We start from the raw sequence: 17857 nt of genomic DNA, 5'->3' as shown, positions 1-17857 counted from the left end.
ATTTGTAGGTGGATAAGCTTTGCCAATTGTTCACCGGTTGTGAGTAACTGAGTTTGATGTCCTGTAGTGGACTGGACTACATTTTAAATGGCAACACTTAAATATATAGTATCATTAAGGACCAATGAGAATGTTCTGTGGCTGTTCTTGTAATACTTAAGTTTCAATGGTTGGACATTAATTGATTTTTGACAGTTACACATTCAGCAAACCATATCAAGAAAAAACTAATTTTGTGAAAGGCTAATCCACACGACTAGACCATGCGAGACTGCAGCATGGCCACGGTGATGGAGCCACGCCGAGAGAGCAGGCCACGCTGAGAGAGGCTCCTGTTTTATCGCCGTATACTTACGGAATAGAGCCTCCGCAGACATGCGACTTCCGCTCGGAGATTCGATAACCTCCGATTCCCTGCTGCACCGCGGACAGCGAGGTAAATATCCCTCCGTTAAACGTTACGTTAGGTCTCACTCTCCCGGCTCTGTCTGGTTGTGTTTGGGGTTCAGGTTTCCTCCCGGAACCGGCGAACACCGAGCACCGAGCGGGGAAGGGTCCCCGGCACAAGGACAGTGGGGCCGCGGCGTTAGAAAAGTCTGCTTTGACTAGTTTTAACGGCACTTTATAGACTTTTCTGCATTATGTTTTACTTTTCATAGCCAGTAAATGTAAAGGAATGGTGAAAAGACTTAAAAACAATTGATTTAAATTATTTTTCCCAGATTAAAAAGTGTCCCCTCAAATTAATGAACTAATTAACTCGATATAATAATAATGTATTTCCTCAGATTAACACAAAAGCTTCCTCTTAATTTACCCCTTCAGGATAATGAATAAAAATCCCCTCAAATGGAGTCTGGCCGGTTACTTAAACTCTTTTAACTCTTAAGATAGAGCTGGACATAATAAATCTATTTCACATTTTCTCTTTTTTTTTTGCTGTGTCCCCCAGGTGAAGGATGCTGTAGCAGTTTTTCATGGCTCTGATGGTGCTGAAGAGGCTGTCAGTGCTGAAGCAAGCAGCCGGTCCTCTTCTCCTGTACACAGCGGAGCACCATGTCCGTATATGCTCCATCAGAACGTCCTCTGTCTGGCACCAGCTGCGTTGTACTGCTGAGTCGAGACGGAGGCAGCTGTGCATTACAAGCCGGGACTCTCTCTTACTCCTCTCCGGTTCGATCCGTTTGACTCGTGACCCCTCACTGACAGGACGCCCTACCTCTCTGCTGCACCGTTTGAGCTCTGATGAGGATCTCGACTTTAAGCAGCGCCTGTCATCCTGCTCTACCTCTCGGCAGGTCCTCCGCCTCCTGCGCTCCTCTCCTGAACTCTCAGCCTCCTCTGCTGCTGCTGTTCTCCACCAGCTCGCTGATCTGGAGCAGGATGGAGCTGGGGGGCTTAAAGACCCTGCTACGCTGCTGAATGATGTGGCTCTGAGTGAGCTCTGCCTGAGGCTAGAGACTGACTCAGCTGAGCTTGAAGACGAGGTGGTGATACAAGTTCTTCTAGGCTGCACTCGTCTCTTCTTGGACCCATGGAGTCGACTGGTGGTCAGGCTGGTGTCAGAAAGCCAGGAAAGGCTGGACAGGGGTGGCCTGAGCATTGGAGCACTGTGCAGACTGGCAAAAGCACTTTTTGCACTAGAAGGGCCAAACTGCGCCATGCTAACACAGGCCATGGGACAACTTCAAAATAAAGACCCAGCTCAATGGGATGCTAGCGAGCTGACCACTGTTTATAGTACATTAGCTGCCAGTTTGGCTGAAGGTGGACGGTACCAGGACTTGCTGAATGAAATGAATGCCCGCGCATTAAGCCTGGCACCAAGAATGGAGCCTGCAATGGTCAGTGAGACTCTAAAATCTCTAGTCACGCTCAGTCAAGCTCAGGCTTTACCACTAGTGATTGCTCTTTGCAAACAGGCCGTCCGGCACGTGCCAAACTTTGCAGATACTGAGCTGGCTGTGGTCTTATCTGCTCTCATGCACTATGGACACAGCGATCATTTCCTTGTTGAAGCCCTCGAGCATCATATATCCAAAACGGCCTTTACCGCTCACCCCGACATGGTAACCAAGGTTATGCAGTATTTCGGACGCAGACGTATTTTCTCGCCTTCGGTTTTTGACGCAGTTGCTGAAAGCTTTGTGTACCGAGCGGATGAGTACACCACAGGGCAGATATCCAGGCAGATAGCAGCACTTGGAGTCGTGGGATACGTCCCTCAGGATGCGGGTCGACTCTTCCGCAAAGTGGAGTCAGTCCTGAATGCCCGTTTCTCTCAGTTCCAACCCAAAGCTCTGCTGGACCTGCTGCACGCCTGCACTCTGCTGCAGAGATACCCACTCAACTTTGTCTCCAAAATCTTCAGTCCGTATTTCCTACAGCAGTTTCAGGGTAAGAGATGGTACCTGGATAATAGTGTATGAGTTGGACACAATGCTGTAGGTCCACATTTTGTAGACATCTCTTACAATTCATTGTTTCAGCTGTTTTGAAGAGGTTGTGCCCACATAGTTTATATGAGCTCTATAGAAAAGCATGGAATAAAACTAGGTTCTTGAAGCTGTTGCACATGAGCTGAAGTGCAGGCAGTTGGGTATAAAGCCTGCCCAGCACAGAGCAGTGGAAATGCATAATAGAACGCCATCCTGTCACCTGTTGCATCCAGCGTCAGTGTCATCAGTATGAATCCTTACAGAAGTTTGGAGTCTGTAGTGGGGCTTCAAACCACAACCACAGAGCCTATATTTGACAGTGTGCCGTATTCTATTGGGAATGCTTTTCTATGCAGATTATACAAGCTGTGTACATGCAACATGCAATCCCTATCTCCTCTGTTATCCATACCACGCCTATCCGGAGGACCACTCTGTTTTACACCACCATTTGAGCTTCTTATTTTGTAGATTCATTCATTCATTCATTATATGTAACCGCTTATCCAGTTCAGGGTCGCGGTGGGTCCAGACCCTACCTAATACACCCTGGAGGGGGCGCCGGTCCTTCACAGGGCAACACAGACACACACATTCACTCACACTACGGACACTTTGGAGTCGCCAATCCACCTACCAACGTGTGTTTTTGGACTGTGGGAGGAAACCGGAGCACCCGGAGGAAACCCATGCGGACACAGGGAGAACACACCACACTCCTCACAGACAGTCACCCGGAGGAAACCCACGCAGACACAGGGAGAACACACCACACTCCTCACAGACAGTCACCCGGAGCGGGAATCAAACCCACAACCTCCAGGCCCCATTTTGTAGATGTGTAGATTATTTTGTTTGCACCGTGCAAAAGTCAGAGACCACAAGACATTTATTTATTTTCCTGTCAAAACAATAAGAATAAATTCTATACAATGAACCCCCATCATATGAATATTAAATCAATCTTTTAGATGTAAAGTGGGGGTAAAAAGGATTCTGATCAAAGCAAAACCCACTCAAATCTCTCCATTTCCCTTGTTTCAATGCCAACCCCGATGACTACCTCATCTGAACGCATTTCACGTTTTTTCTGCTGATATTTACTGCACATAACAATTTTAGGATGGAAACCTCAGCAATGAATTCTTCATGAAGTCAAAAAGGTGTCTCCAGTCCTTTTCTCAGACTCTACAGCTTGTTCTATTTTTTTCTTCCAGAAGAAGGCAGTGGATTGGACCGTGTGATGCTGGCCCAGCTTACTCAGCTCTACATGACAGTGAAGCTGGAGTGTCCTTTCTACAATGTGTGTATTACACCATCTTGTACATTTTAACCATCTGGTCAGTACACTTAATTTAATGTTTATTGACATCTTTTCATGCCTCTGTGAGTGCAGGGTCCTCGGCTTTTACCAAAGCTGCGTGTGAAGGCATTCCTGTTTCCAGGATGTTCACTGGAGACCCCTTTGGACACCCACCTGTATAGCAATGTGAAGACTGGCCTGGTTGATCTGCTGGGGGCTCGGTCATATTTTGCCTCCAGAGTCTTGACACCGTACTGCTACACACTCGGTAATTCAAGCACAAATACAGCTGAAACACACATGCATGCACCTGACTGAATATATAGATACTCTAAAGGTAACTCAGTTCCAAGGGGCAAAATAACACACAAAAACAAGTGGAAGTGGTAAAATACAGAAATGGGATTCAGCAATGTTTGCTTTAGTTCTGGTTTCCAGCACACCATTTTTATTTTTAACAGTGATCATGAGTTTCAAGTGAAACTACTCATTTTTGTGTTTATTGACATTGGTATTAGGTGAATCAGTGCTTCTTATACACTGAACGATCACTGGATTAGGAACACCTACCCTGCATCTACACTCATTGTCCCTTTTATCAGCTCTAACATACAGGAGGACTTTAGTTCTACAATTACAGACTGTAGTCCACCTGTTGCTCTGCGTTCTTTTCTATCTCTTTTTCACCCAGCTCTTCTTTGCTCAATAAAAGTATTATTTATCTTTTATCACCATGGATATTGTAATCGTGAAAATACCCTAAAATATCGCGATTTTATTTTAGGGCCGTATCGCCCACCCCTACTGTATGGTTTACCCAGTATAGATACACTTAGTGTTGCTGGAAAATGAAAAATAAAATTAGAATCATCATGGTGCTGAAACATAGAATACTAGAATCTTTAGCATCCAGTTTTCTTACACTGTATACTTTTCCCTATTTTTAACTAATACATTTTCCCCAGATGTGGAGATAAAACTAGATGAAGAAGGCTATGTTTTACCTGCCAGCCACGATGAGGTGTACAAAAGGTAATATATCTATCTATAAGTGCATGTGTGTATAAATATTCTAAAGCTTGGAATTTTATCGGTGTTGATATTAATGTGCATACGTTTTCTCAGGATTGCTTTGTGTATCGATGGGCCAAAGCGCTTTGCGGCTAATGCCACACAACTTCTGGGAAAAGAAGCCATCAAGCAGCGACACCTGAGAATTCTGGGATATGAAGTTGTTCAGGTTAGTTTCATCTACACAGAACTATAGTTTGGTGCGTAAAGTTAGACTGAAGTCCAGTAGTTTATATATTGTACCTGTTTTACAGTGTGTTCCCATGGTCTAGATCAAAACAGAAAATTAAATGGATGCTTAATGATGTCATTTAATCAGTTAATACTCAGGAAGATAATAGCTTTTATTTAAAATAATGAGCATCATGTGTTTGATAATTCACATGTTGCTGGTGGAAAAGATGCCCTTAAGATTGGATTTCTCTTAAAATTTAAATTTTAGATTCTTCTGAGGAAATGAATACAAATCTATATATATATATATATATATATATATATAAAAATAAATATTTCATAAATACATGGTTGTATAGTTCTGTTAATAAAATCACAGTATTAAGTAACAATATGATGCTGTTGTAGAAATGAGCATATCTCTATTTGTGAACTGTTTGAATGTTTAACCAAATACTGAACTGTTTTCCACATATAAAAAGTTGTCATTTTATCCCAGTAATTTGACATTTTTTTAACATTGTCCCAGAAATACCTTTGTAATTTTTAGCCATTTAGAGCAGTTTCAGTTGATTTTGTTTGCACAGAGGTAATATAATAAAACGTGCACTTCCTGAGGACAAGTTGATCCCCCCCCCCTTGTGTACAAGACCTAAGACTCTTTCCCTCACTCCAGATTCCCTATTATGAGTTTGAAAAGCTGAAAGGCAAGGCAGAGACTGTGGAGTATCTGCACAAGAAGATCTTTCCTCACAGCTACAGACTCAGCTGGTGATCACTGAACAAATCCAGACTCTCTCAAAGCAAAGTGGGATGACCAGTTTCTTTCTCACACAACTAAAGTGTCAGAGGACAAACACAACACTCTGAAGATGGAACCCATATATGAGAATGTTGGTTGGAAGTGCTGGTAGTGTTCTTCATATGGATACTTAACTATTCACATGAAAAGTTATTATTTTTTAAGATAGAGGTATATGCAAATAATTTGTGAAAATTAAAGATGGGGACCATGGTCCTACAAAATATTTTTGTGTCTTATTATTAGTAGTATTGGTAAAAAAAAAAAATGTTTGTAAGCATTCAGTGCATCTGTAACCTCTCATCCAGTTCAGGGTCTCAGTGGGTTCAGAACCTACCCAGAATCAGTGGGTGCAAGGTGGGAACACACACTGAAGTGGGTGGCAGTCCACCATAGGGCCCCACACACACACCTACAGACACTTGAGAAGCAAATCCACCTGCCAGTGTGTTTTTTTTGGAATGTGTGAGTAAACCTGAGCATCCAGAGAAAACCCAGATAACACTCATATAACAGATACCAGGGATAACACTACACAATACAGTTGAATGTATGGCTTTTGAATTGATGCACTGATGTTTTTTACACCCCACCCGTCCACACTTTAAGAAGAAAACCTTCTTTCATAACTTCTATCAGTTTTGATAACATCGGGCCAGTTCAACTGTCTAACATTTTGAGAAAATCATTTCTACATCTGTTGTTTCATCACTGCAGCTACCTACCACACAATGATAGCACCTAGTAGTAAGGATTTAAACCCTATCAACTCCTTGTCAAATATAGAATAATTTATTTATTGGTAGTTGGCAACACAGTGTTGCGGTACAAAGTCAACCAGGTAGATCCATTTAGAAAATAAAATACAAGCAATTGTTTACATTGTCGAAGTCTAAGTGAAGAATCATAGCTAGAGATAATGGTTAAACCTGAAGATTGCGGTAAATACATTCCTCATAAAGCAAGAAGAGAATCTGGGATCAGTCAGTGACCAAGATATTGGCTGTGTTTACAGGTATTTATCTCAACCCCAGAGCATTTAAAGTAGCTGATCCTCTCTCATAATAAGGTACAAGTGAATATGCAAATGTCCCAGTCTTTTGGAAGGCAGATGATGTGATGAAGTGTGCACACTGCCAAATTTGTCTCTTCTTATGTAGCTGGAATCTGAGGAAGACCAAATTCGTCCACCAGAACTCCATCCTGCGTCAGATACATATATAAAAAAAGTTAAATACAGAAGGACATTTCAAAACTACTCTTGCACAGTGTGGTGATCAAGTCTCCCCACAGATTTCAGGACAGTGATGTTCTACTATTGCTAATGCAAGATGTTTGCCTTTACCCGGTTGGTGCTCTTCTCTCCTGGCACTCCTTCTGGTATAGAGGGAGCTGTGGCTGCCTCATCAAGGTAAGAGCTGTCATTGTCCATAAGGAACTCATCACCAAGTGCATCGAGCTCTAAAAAACAAAGTCAACATTGGCTTTGTCAAAAGGTAAAAACCCCGGTGAAGCCTCACTGATAGTGACTGCTAATAATAATGTAAACATTGGTGGTGAGGCATGCCCACGTTATACATTATCGTACTAACCCGCTTCCAGGTCATCCTCGTCAATTTCTGGTGTTCCATAGCTGCGGCTCAGGGCCTCCTGAATCTCATTAGCATCCTCCATCATGTCCTCCAATTGATCTTGAAGATCCTACAAAACATCCATTACTTTAATCACAATAAAACCAGCTCACATTATTAGACGGAAATATTCTGAAGGAGATAAAGAATCAGATCTGAATCTAGTTTTTACCTCAATCTGATCGATCTTAACATTCTTGTATGCCTTCTTCATTTCTTTGGCTCCAATTTTCATTGCATCCACCTGCGAGATTAAAAGCACAGGGTTTTGTGGCATTGCAGAGTAAATGTGTGTGAAATAACAGATTGACAACCTAAAATAAAAAAATAATACATAACAACAATATATTCACTATTTTCCACGAGGGACATGTGTTCTTACAGTTGTCTTAGTGTCTTTAAGAGTCTGGATGGTATAGTTGGCCTGCTCCATGTTAAATGACTGCTGCATCAACTGATCTCTCTGCCCTTCGTACCTGAAGATATAAACACAGGATTATTGGGATAAGTCAAATGTCTCTTCATTCTGTGGTTTATCACTTTGGATTTATTTGCAGCTAAACCACAGTAAACAGGACAGCTATGGATGAATCATATAGGCCTGTAAGCGTACTTACATTCGCTTCTGTTTAAGAACCCGCATGGCTTTTTGTTTCACCATATTCTGAAAGAGAGGATACAATAATAAAAACCTCAGCGCACATGACTGTCGTAATCTAATGCCACATTTTTTGTTTGCCTTAAACATCATGCTTTAACACACACTCTGAGAACGATTAGTTGTAGATTGTGTATTAAAACGAATGAATGTTTGATGTGTCTTGAGTATCATGATAGCTACATAAAAAAGGAGGTGTAGATGTATTTTATTAAGTGATCTGATTTAAATCAGGTCCCTTGAACCAGCTGATGATCTGAGATAAACTGAAGTTAGATGTTGTAAGTCTGTAATTGTATTTGTCTCATCAAGCAACATTTTGAGATAGTGCTGGGCGATATGAGCGCAAATCAATATCACGATTAATTGAAGAGCTGCTCGAGTCACTCTGCGTTTAGGTTGCATCCACGTGGCAGATAGGGGCAGAATCACGTGACTACAGATTGGTAGCATGTTTTTAAAAGGTACAGTACATGAACACACAGTGGGGACATAACAGAATAAAAATAAGTGATATAGTCGATATAGACTAAATTTTGTAGATTAGAAGTTCTGAATGTTTTTCTGAATAATTTTGATGAACTGTCCAGCCCAATTCTGAGATGGATAGTCTGATGCCTTCAGTGCACTGATCTGGCCTCACTTTCAGGATTCTGCCAGTTGCATTCTGATTGGCTCTTTGAACATCCACATACACAGTGTGGATGTACTCTCTAGTACTGGTCCAACGTGAATCATCAAGACTGCCTCTTTCTACACTTCATGCCAAAATAACAGACCTGTGACAGTTCTTGACCATGTTTTGTTATTGATTATTGTTAGAAAGGTGTTTAATACTAAAAATTGTAATGTCTGATCAGTGTTCCCCGTGGGTAAACAGTAGCCCATAAGCGTTAAGCTAATTGTACGAATCTACTGAAGTTTATCTGGCTTTTGGGATTGAAATTATGTATGAAAAAATGAAAGCGCTCGTGCTTGAATTGATATAACGAATACAATCTTCTTGATTGTTTACGTGACAGTCATGCTCTCTCGTGCAGCATCTCCCTTATTACTGTACTAAATATTATTCTACACATTACACAGTTGGGTGTAGGGAATGAGTGAACAAGTGAGTCATTTCAAACACAACCCTAAAAAAATACAAAGGATAGTGAGTTACATGTATTCATTTCTCAGATACTATGTGCAAAACAATACAAGATTCTGTGCTTTACCTTTGATGGTCCATCTCTCATTTTTTTCATCTGATCTCTGTATTTCACCAGCTCTGCCTCAAGTCTGGCTATTTTCTTATCAATGGACTCTGCTCGAGAATCAACCTAGGGTTAAAAAAAGGGAGGAAAGGGAGAAAGAGATGTTGAAAAACAAGTAAAACACTATCTACACACAGTAATCACACGGCTAGTGAAACGTCACAGCATCAAGAAGGAATGAGGAGAACATGCGTGACAGGTTTTCAGTTACACACCCTTTCTCTTCCTGACGGGACAGTTTAACACAGTCGGGAGTACAGTTCTTTGCTAAGCTATTTGCCATATAACTGACCTCACTAAAAAGTGGCTAGGTGCTTCTGAAACAATGGCTTGAAATTTAAAACCTTTTCTCTGACACATCCCCGTCTCGTGTTCTGATGGAACGTTTATGATTTGTAGCTAATATTTATTTCTTTTTAAATCTATTTAGCGTTTTTGTTGGCATCCTGATCATTCCGTTTGGGGAGCAGGTAAATAGAGAAATGCTTTACAAGATCATAAATGAGGCCGTGCGCGTTCAGTGGCATTGTTTACAGCTCCGTGGGTTTATAATGATAAATGAAACTTATATGCATATGGGTGCTACCCAAAACAATAGGGTCAATATTTTTCAATTGTTTCTACATTATTTAAACCCAATAGACATTATTTATGATGTGTTACACTTTCACAAAGTACGGACTATCAGCAATGTGTCAAAATGATTTGATTGAAACCTCTCAGAGTCCACCACTAGAAGTAATGAACATTTTTGCCACAGTGACAGTGAAAACCTGTTCCTTTTAACTTCTCAGTGTAAAACAGAACTATAGTCAGTACATTTTGAATGAACATACTATAGAAATATTAATTAATTTAGGCTTGGCCTCAGGATCAACCCTGATAGTGTATTATTTAAAATATACTGGAACCCTCCCTGTAAAATAAATTAAGGTGTGTGTGAAGAGACTTTAAAAACGCATGAGATCCAAATATTTAATTCGTAAGAAGGAGCTAATTAAGTATGGTTTTAACTACGCCATGATTTATCAAACCGAGGGAACGACTTAATAAGCAATAGGGAAATGGATATTCAAACTGTGGAAAAGATCCCCAGCTATGAAGTCGTTCGCACGCCTTAATGAATGCTGAAGAGTTGGCAGTGGACGGGTTGCGCAGTACGTCATATCTTCTACTGTATCCATTACTGACGGTTTCCGTTAAAAGAATAATACCCCTACTGCCCATAGGACAGCTGTGGTTGTCAGTTCGCGGTCTGGAGGTCGTTAGTCAGTACATGAACGTTAGTAATGTGGGGCTGACCCGAACAAAGCCCGTCTGTTTACTAGGTGAGGAAGAGCGCTAACAACCGAGATTTAACCGCCGTGTGGAGTCTACATTAATGACACACAGGTCTAATATCGACCCTAAAACAGCATTCTCTACTCATTTAACACAGGAGAGCTGTGTTTCTCCGAGTGAAGGTGTGACACGGCTGGGAAATAAATAATAAATCCAGCTCTGCCCGAGTCTATTGTGTGTGTGGTTCACAGCGTCGCTAACAACTTTCTGTCGGTCTGAGTCCGGACAGCGCGGACAGAGTGAGAGCAGCAGCCGCTTACAGTTCCTATGCAGTCGGTGAGGTTTGGTGGTGGACCTTTAGGTTTCCCTCGGCCGAAGATCCGGTTCATTTTCACTCTTTTAACCCAAAATACCAACAGACACAACAACAGCCACCGCAGCTAAACACTATACAACAATCCAGGAAGACCTTTCGCTGACGTCACACCCCACTCACATGACACACTGGATCACGGCCCAGCGGCAGCCAATAGGAGCGCAGAGATTTACAGGGTGACGTAGGAAGGGTTTCACTGGGCTGTACGTTCAGGTTGGCCAGGTGTGTACTGGTTTATTTCTGTGAGGTTTAAAAGGGATGTACACGACCTTAATCCATTATATTTTTTTTTGTGTAGGTGAATGCTAGCTCTCTACTTGCATGCTGGGAAAAGGTAAGGAGTTTGTATGCAGCCCTGGTTCAGTAACTAGTAAACAAATAGTGTCTCCAACTGAACATCCATCCATTATCTGTAACCGCTTATTCAATTCAGGGTCACGATGGGTCCAGAGCCTACCTGGAATCATAGGGCGCAAGGCAGGAATACACCCTGGAGGGGGCGCCAGTCCTTCACAGGGCAACACACTCACACCTACGGTCACTTTTCGCCAATCAACCAACATGTGTTTTTGGACTGTGGAAGGAAGCCGGAGCAATCCCACGCAGACACAGGGAGAACACACCAACTCCTCACAGTCACCCGGAGCGGGAATCGAACCCACAACCTCCAGGTCCCTGGAGCTGTGTGACTGCGACACTACCTGCTGCGCCACCGTGCTGTTCATGCTTGTGTATAGCACCATAGCTACCCTTATTCTGTCCAGGCATCAATGGGCCAACCATGCCTTTCTGGCTCCAGCGAACCTTTAAAAGCACGAAAAGAGATGAGGATGTTGCTCTATTCCTACTTTATGTGGGAAACACTGACCTTATTTTGATGATTTGGATGCATCACTTAAGGTGGAACTGACTCCAAAATCAGGAGGAGACCATCAGAGTAAATGCACACCTAGAGCTTGACTTACAAATGAGTATATTTGGTAGTTCTTTAGAGTCAAAAAAAAGTGTCAAAAAGATTTTAAGTTGTAAAACAATACTAAACTAAAATCCACAAGTGTATTGGAATGCACAAATTCAAAACAACAACAATAATAATGATTTAAATTCACAAATGTGTAAAAAAAAGATTTGTATTTGTAAATCAAATGTCGTGAATCAGTACCTTCTCAAACGGCTTAAAATGTGCAAGAGCAGACCTTTTAAAGGTTCCAAATGTGACAGTGGGGGTTTTTGAATGAGGTGGAATACTTCCACACATTCACCTTCTCTGCTGCGTGTGCGAGTCTCTTTTTGCAGTTGTGGATTTAAGACCCTGTTTTGACAGCCAATTGATGGACCAATAGGAAAGCATTAACTGGACCAATCACATTGCGAGGTTCGTTTTACGTGAATGTAGTTGCTCAAACGCAGTTACAAAGTCCGTTTCATTTGTGAGTAATGTTTTACAAACTCAAAACTTTTTGACCCTTTTTTGACTCCATATAATTCTGATTAAAAATAAAAAATTACAGACAAGATCATTTTTAACCACAAACAAGCTACAATGTTTTTTTTTCCATGTTTTGCGTAATAAAGAAAAATCGGCAAAAGAAATTACGAAATGTGTGAAAACTGAGTGGTAAAATTAGGAGAGAAGAGGAAGGAGAGTCGGGGGGAGTCCATTAAATCCCATGGTCACAGGATCAGTCCGGGGCTCTAGCGCATGCACAGTGTGTAGAATCCAGCTGAAAGTTCACAGTTTATTTGAAAAACCCTTTTGCGCATTTGGGCTTTAGGGATAATCTAACTTTTCCACCTCGTCTGAGCAGAAAACTCTTGCATTATTTTTTTGCATTTAATTTTCCATAGTTTTTTTTTTTTTTCATAATTTGCATAAACTTGACGGATGGAAAACAGCCTATAGTCATCTTACTCAAACATATCATTCCAATTTAAAATATGGGAGAAAAATCAAAGGAAGCAGGTTTTTGCCTCCATACTCCCAAAGCAGCTGGCATTGTGTGCAATTCAGGAAAATCACTGAAACCGTGGAACACTGGAGATTCTGTCAATTTATTTGTGTATGTTTTAATCAGGCAGTAATATACACACAACTAATGAAGCTCAAATCTGAATCACTTTGGATGTAATACAGAGGAAGGGCTGTATGGCGTCAAAACAGGGCCAGAAGGTCTGAGAACCAAAAAGTAGAATCCACAACCGAGAAAATAAATTTTAGAGAGGGCTTATAACAGCAGAAGCCTGTTTTACCTCTCCATACACACATACAGGACTCTCCCCTCGCCCTGCATTTCAGCAGAGCTGCCACTGTTGGATACACAAACACACAGTATCAGGGAGCATAGAATGTACTCGACAAGTGAGATTTATCACCAATATCGTAATTCCGTGTCAGAACAACAATTAAAATGAACGAACATTAATTATTTAAAGACTTTCTGGATGCTAATTTATAAAAAGAACAATTCTAGCATATCTGGAACTTCACAGTGCAAATTATATTTATTAATTTTTTGGATTACTATGGTCAAATGACTGGAGCTTGGTAGTTCTAGTGAGAAATCAGTGCCTTGTGCTCCAGCCCCTTTCTCCTTATTCTCCATTTAAGGAGTCATAGCCACTACACTTGTACAAACCCTGAAAGTGGTGTCACGTGCAAAGCTTCAGGCTCATGGTTGTATTGTCAAAAAAATAGCAAAAGTAATACAATTTTGCATTTATAGCAATAATAAAATGTAAGCAGTTATTTAATGCTGCTGCTGTTTATTTTGAAAGTATTGCTTTCTTGTCTGGTTTTATAATAAAATGAGATTATATGCACTAAAACATATACACACTTAGTTTTAAAGCCACTTTTATTTTTTAGATTAAAAGCAGTATTAGCAATTACACAAAACAACAATAGAAATGCTGTTTAAAAGCATTCTTCCCTTAAAACACTACTGGTACTTTGTTTAAATACTTGTTTGTTAAAGCCTTTTTATAACTTCAAGGCTGTTGAAGAAAAAAACAAAAAAACAAAAATGTTTACATCTGGCATGGTGTGAAAAAATAATTTGACTGAAAAAAAGTTCAGTCAGAAGAGATTTTTTATGCTTTAATCCATGTGAACCAAAAGAGCAACAGCATGGAGCCAGTGGTAATTGTGTAAATGAAAGTCTCTAGCTTCAGGACACTGCTAACTGCATTATCAAAAGTACTACAAAACTAAACAACTCGAGTTACAAATGAGTTTCTGTGGTAATTCAAACAGTAAATAAAAACTTACTTAAACTTCAGCCACTTAATTTCCCCGCACCCCCAAACCCCTCCCACCACCTGCTCAAACATACTGTTCCACATTTAAAACGTAGAGATTCTTAACATAAACCAGGGAGTCCTTTAAGGGACTTGTGGACTTCTGCCACCTTTGCTGGAGGCCCTCTTCTTCACCATTCAAATAAGGTCTCTCTGATGTCCTCTCCTAGTCTGTGTTGGAGAAAATAAGTACAAGTATTAAGAATGGAAATCTAACAGAGCATTTGCAATCAAAAAGCAGTTTATTTAACCTTAAGGTGGTCAGAGTACTATGTGAATGTGGACAAAGAAGATGTTTTCACAGAGTTTATCTATCTATCTTTACACTTATATAGCGCCTTTCTAGACACCCAAGGAAGCTTTACAATCCAACACACGCAGCGTACTCTCGACCAGGAACAACCGTCAACCTGGAGGACTGCATCGGGCACTAGAGCTTCACCCAGGACAGAGCGCCAATCCATATCTGGGCACACACACCTTCACTCACACATACAGACATTAATTCACATACACATCATTCATCAGGATATTTTTTATTCACCTACCCTCCATGTCTTTGGACTGTGGGAGGAAACCGGAGACCCCAGAGGAAACCCACGCAGACACAGGGAGAACATGGAAACTTCACCCAGATGGGACTTGAACCCAAGATCCCAGCGCTGAGAGGCGAACGTGCTAATCACTAAGCCACCGTGCCGCCCAATAAAGGTTGTTTATACTTCATAAGCATAAGATAATCACTCTAAATTTCTGCAAGCTTAGTTTCCTTAGAGACATTCCAATTTGATATACACAATGTTTTGTTCAAATAAAGCACTGACCTCGAACTGATCTGACATACACTTAGTTTGTGAGTTCTGTTGACAATTAGAAATGAATATACAGACAAAACAAGCAGACGTTCAACAGAGACATGTAAAATGTACCATTACGATTCCTCCCCTAGGACACTAAGAACATACAGAACATTTTAGAATTTGTATAATGAAAAGAAAACTTATATTACTACACAGGTTAACTACTAGGTTAAAAGAGCAAAAAATAAATAAATAAATATATATAAATAAATATATATATATAAATAAATATATATATATATATATATATATATATATATATATATATATATATATATATACATATATATATAAACGTTTAAAAAATATGTAAAAAATACAAGAATTGAACATCCACTATTAAATGTTAGACTTTCATATTAAAAAAAAAATAGTAGTAAAATATTGTAATAGTCATCACATTTAAAATGAGTTTTTGTTTGTTTATTCAATTTCAATATAGGAGGTGGTTTTAACACACTATATATAGTAGAAAGTTTGACCAGAATAGACATAGTCTTTTATGTTTTAACTAGCCAGGTGTCTGTGTATGGAGGACAAAAATGACATATATACTAAATTAGCAAAAATATCACAAAATAAAACTTTGGTCATGAAAATGGCCACAATTATAAATATTTAGATTTTATTATTATATTTCTCAATAGATGTATAATTAATTACCTATGTGTTTCCAAAATTCTTTTGAAAACAAATTCAAACGATTGTTTTAATTGTGCCCTTTTTCATGACATAAAAAATAGTTGTTTATTTCATGATATATGCCTTAGGTTCTATAGGCCTTGACTCCCTGCCCGCTCGGAGTGAGTGGAATGGAATGGGGTGAGTGGAATGGGCCGGTACTTTGATTAATCCACATAACATGATCTTAAGGCGTGCGTGAGTCAAAGGGGCCCATACAGAGCCTGTAACCACATTCCCGTGCACAAGTCAAAGAGGCTGGTACCCCCAGGGCGTAGGCCGGCATTTGCTGGTCTTGGTGGGATCTTCCAGATTCCCCAGAGCGGGGACTTGGTGATACCCGAAAGATGGTGAACTATGCCTGGCCAGGGTGGAGCCAGGGGAAACCCTGTGTGGAAGCCCGAAACAGCCCAGATGTGCAAATCGGACTTGACCGGCCGTTCACATTAGCCAGGTCCCCATACCTACAGGTGGATATACCTACCCAGTCGGGGCACTGTATTAACGGGGTCTCAAAAAAAAAAAAAAAAAAAAAAAAAAAGTTGACCAGGTGATGAGGAACCAGTGCCCATCGTTGCTGCAACTGGTTTGACTGAAGAGCAGCACCTATACAGGTGCGGCGTTGCTCACACCTAAGATGTTAACGCATCCAGGGTAAGTTGGCCTGCGGAATCCCCTTTACGAGTTTCTGACGGAGAGACACGCATTGCAGGTCTCTTCGGGTTGACTTGTAAGTATAAATTCCAAGCGGTTCGATGGTGTCATGGATCTAGCCTGGTCAGCTTCCTAACATAATAGGAGGGGTGGTGGTGTCTGTTCTGTCTGAGCCTGTGCCCTGTTATGGTGGGAAGATGGTAGGTATGCAGTATCATGTAGAATCCGGTGCTGCGTGCGGGCTTCCCTGCCCTCCCGACTGACCTGATGCCGCCAGTAGGCTATGGTCGGGGCTAGCCTGGTTCGTCCATTCATGATGTCCCTTGGATGATTGTATGAAATTGGCCGGATTACCTGTTGCATCCCCTGCTTTGAGTTTCAGGTGATCCATCGCGGACGAGGAACAGTGTCGAATCCGCTGATTCCAGGGCCGGACAAGGATTGGAAGAAGGAAACTATAATAACATGGGCGGACAAAGATATCCACCGATGGAGATGTATCCAGTCTGAGGGGCGGCAGCCACATCAACAGCGCTGCAGGGGGCAGCATTAAAACCTCAGAATCAGGCTATGCCGGTCTGTCCGATAGCAAAATTCCTCATTGTCTAATTAGTGACTCGCATGAATGGATGAACGAGATTCCCATTTTCCATACCTACTATCTAGCGAAACCACAGCCAAGGGAATGGGCTTGGCAGAATCAGCGGGGAAAGAATACCAATGTTGAGCTTGACCCTAGTCTGACACTGTGCAGAGACTTAAGTGGTGTAGAATAAGTGGGAGGCTGCCGGGGGCTCCACACCCGGAGGCCGTCCGTGAAATACCACTACTCTTACACATTTCCTCACTAACCCGTTGAGGGTGTCGGTGGGAATGTTTCCTTGCTGGGGGTTCCTTGTTAACGGGCATTAAGCCCCGGGGGTTGCTTCGTGCTGAGTCCTCTCCTCCTCGTCCATCCCCTGGTGGGTCGGAGGCAAGCTCGTGTGGGCGTCCCCACTGGGGCGAGTTCCTCCGGGGACAGTGACAGGTGAGGAGGTTGACTGGGGCGGTACACCTGTCAAACGGTAACGCAGGTGTCCTAAGGTGGGCTCAGGAACTGAGAGAAACCTCCCGTAGAGCATATGGGCAAAAGCCTGCTTGATCCTGATTTTCATTATGAAAGCGAGTTTTGAGCGGGAGGTGTCAGAAATGTAACCACAGGGATAACTGTCGACATGAGCTGTGTTTAGACCGTCATGAGACAGGTTAGTTTTACCCTACTGATATTGTGTTGCTCTGATAGTAATCCTGCCCAGCACGAGAGGAACCGCAGGTTCGGATACTTGGTGCTCACGCTTGGCTGAGGAGCCAATGGTGCAAAGCTACCATCTGAGGG

At 41.5% G+C, this 17857-nt stretch overlaps 2 protein-coding genes across 4 annotated transcripts; one reads left to right on the top strand and one right to left on the bottom strand.

Annotated features, from left to right (window-relative positions):
• Positions 1-385: 385 nt before the first annotated feature.
• On the top strand, positions 386-5947 carry fastkd3 (FAST kinase domains 3). Of its 3 annotated transcripts, none has more exons than XM_066681344.1 (7): positions 386-436; positions 953-2397; positions 3659-3741; positions 3835-4009; positions 4707-4773; positions 4867-4981; positions 5663-5947. In XM_066681344.1, the coding sequence occupies exons 2-7, from the start codon at positions 978-980 to the stop codon at positions 5759-5761; spliced, it is 1959 nt and encodes a 652-aa protein (XP_066537441.1). In that variant the 5' UTR covers positions 386-436; positions 953-977; the 3' UTR covers positions 5762-5947. The 3 variants fall into 3 exon arrangements, with proteins under 3 accessions (XP_066537441.1, XP_066537439.1, XP_066537440.1); XM_066681342.1 differs by having other exon boundaries at positions 3656-3741; XM_066681343.1 differs by lacking the exon at positions 386-436 and adding an exon at positions 448-594 and having other exon boundaries at positions 3656-3741.
• A 467-nt stretch (positions 5948-6414) lies between these two features.
• Positions 6415-11108, bottom strand: chmp5b (charged multivesicular body protein 5b). The gene is made up of 8 exons (XM_066681346.1): positions 10935-11108; positions 9295-9399; positions 8037-8083; positions 7802-7895; positions 7592-7663; positions 7381-7489; positions 7134-7249; positions 6415-6991 (listed from the first exon to the last, which is right to left on the bottom strand). Exons 1-8 carry the CDS (start codon positions 11001-11003, stop codon positions 6941-6943), a joined length of 663 nt encoding a protein of 220 aa, XP_066537443.1. The 5' UTR covers positions 11004-11108; the 3' UTR covers positions 6415-6940.
• Positions 11109-17857: the final 6749 nt, after the last annotated feature.

The sequence above is a fragment of the Hoplias malabaricus genome, chromosome 9 (genome assembly GCF_029633855.1).
Source record: "Hoplias malabaricus isolate fHopMal1 chromosome 9, fHopMal1.hap1, whole genome shotgun sequence".
NCBI lineage: Eukaryota > Metazoa > Chordata > Actinopteri > Characiformes > Erythrinidae > Hoplias > Hoplias malabaricus.
This window is presented reverse-complemented; position numbering and strand designations above follow the sequence as displayed.

What these genes read in the sequence shown, in the direction of transcription:
- chmp5b (XM_066681346.1), bottom strand. Translation starts at nt 11,003, where the DNA reads ATGAACCGGATCTTCGGCCGAGGGAAACCTAAAGGTCCACCACCAAAC. An exon ending in TGAGAGATGGACCATCAAAG is followed by an intron (nt 8,084 to 9,294) that starts GTAAAGCACAGA and finishes CCTCTCTTTCAG; the next exon opens with AATATGGTGAAACAAAAAGC. An exon ending in TTAAAGACACTAAGACAACT is followed by an intron (nt 7,664 to 7,801) that starts GTAAGAACACAT and finishes TTAATCTCGCAG; the next exon opens with GTGGATGCAATGAAAATTGG.
- fastkd3 (XM_066681342.1), top strand. Translation starts at nt 978, where the DNA reads ATGGCTCTGATGGTGCTGAAGAGGCTGTCAGTGCTGAAGCAAGCAGCC. An exon ending in ACCGTACTGCTACACACTCG is followed by an intron (nt 4,010 to 4,706) that starts GTAATTCAAGCA and finishes CATTTTCCCCAG; the next exon opens with ATGTGGAGATAAAACTAGAT. An exon ending in CACGATGAGGTGTACAAAAG is followed by an intron (nt 4,774 to 4,866) that starts GTAATATATCTA and finishes ACGTTTTCTCAG; the next exon opens with GATTGCTTTGTGTATCGATG.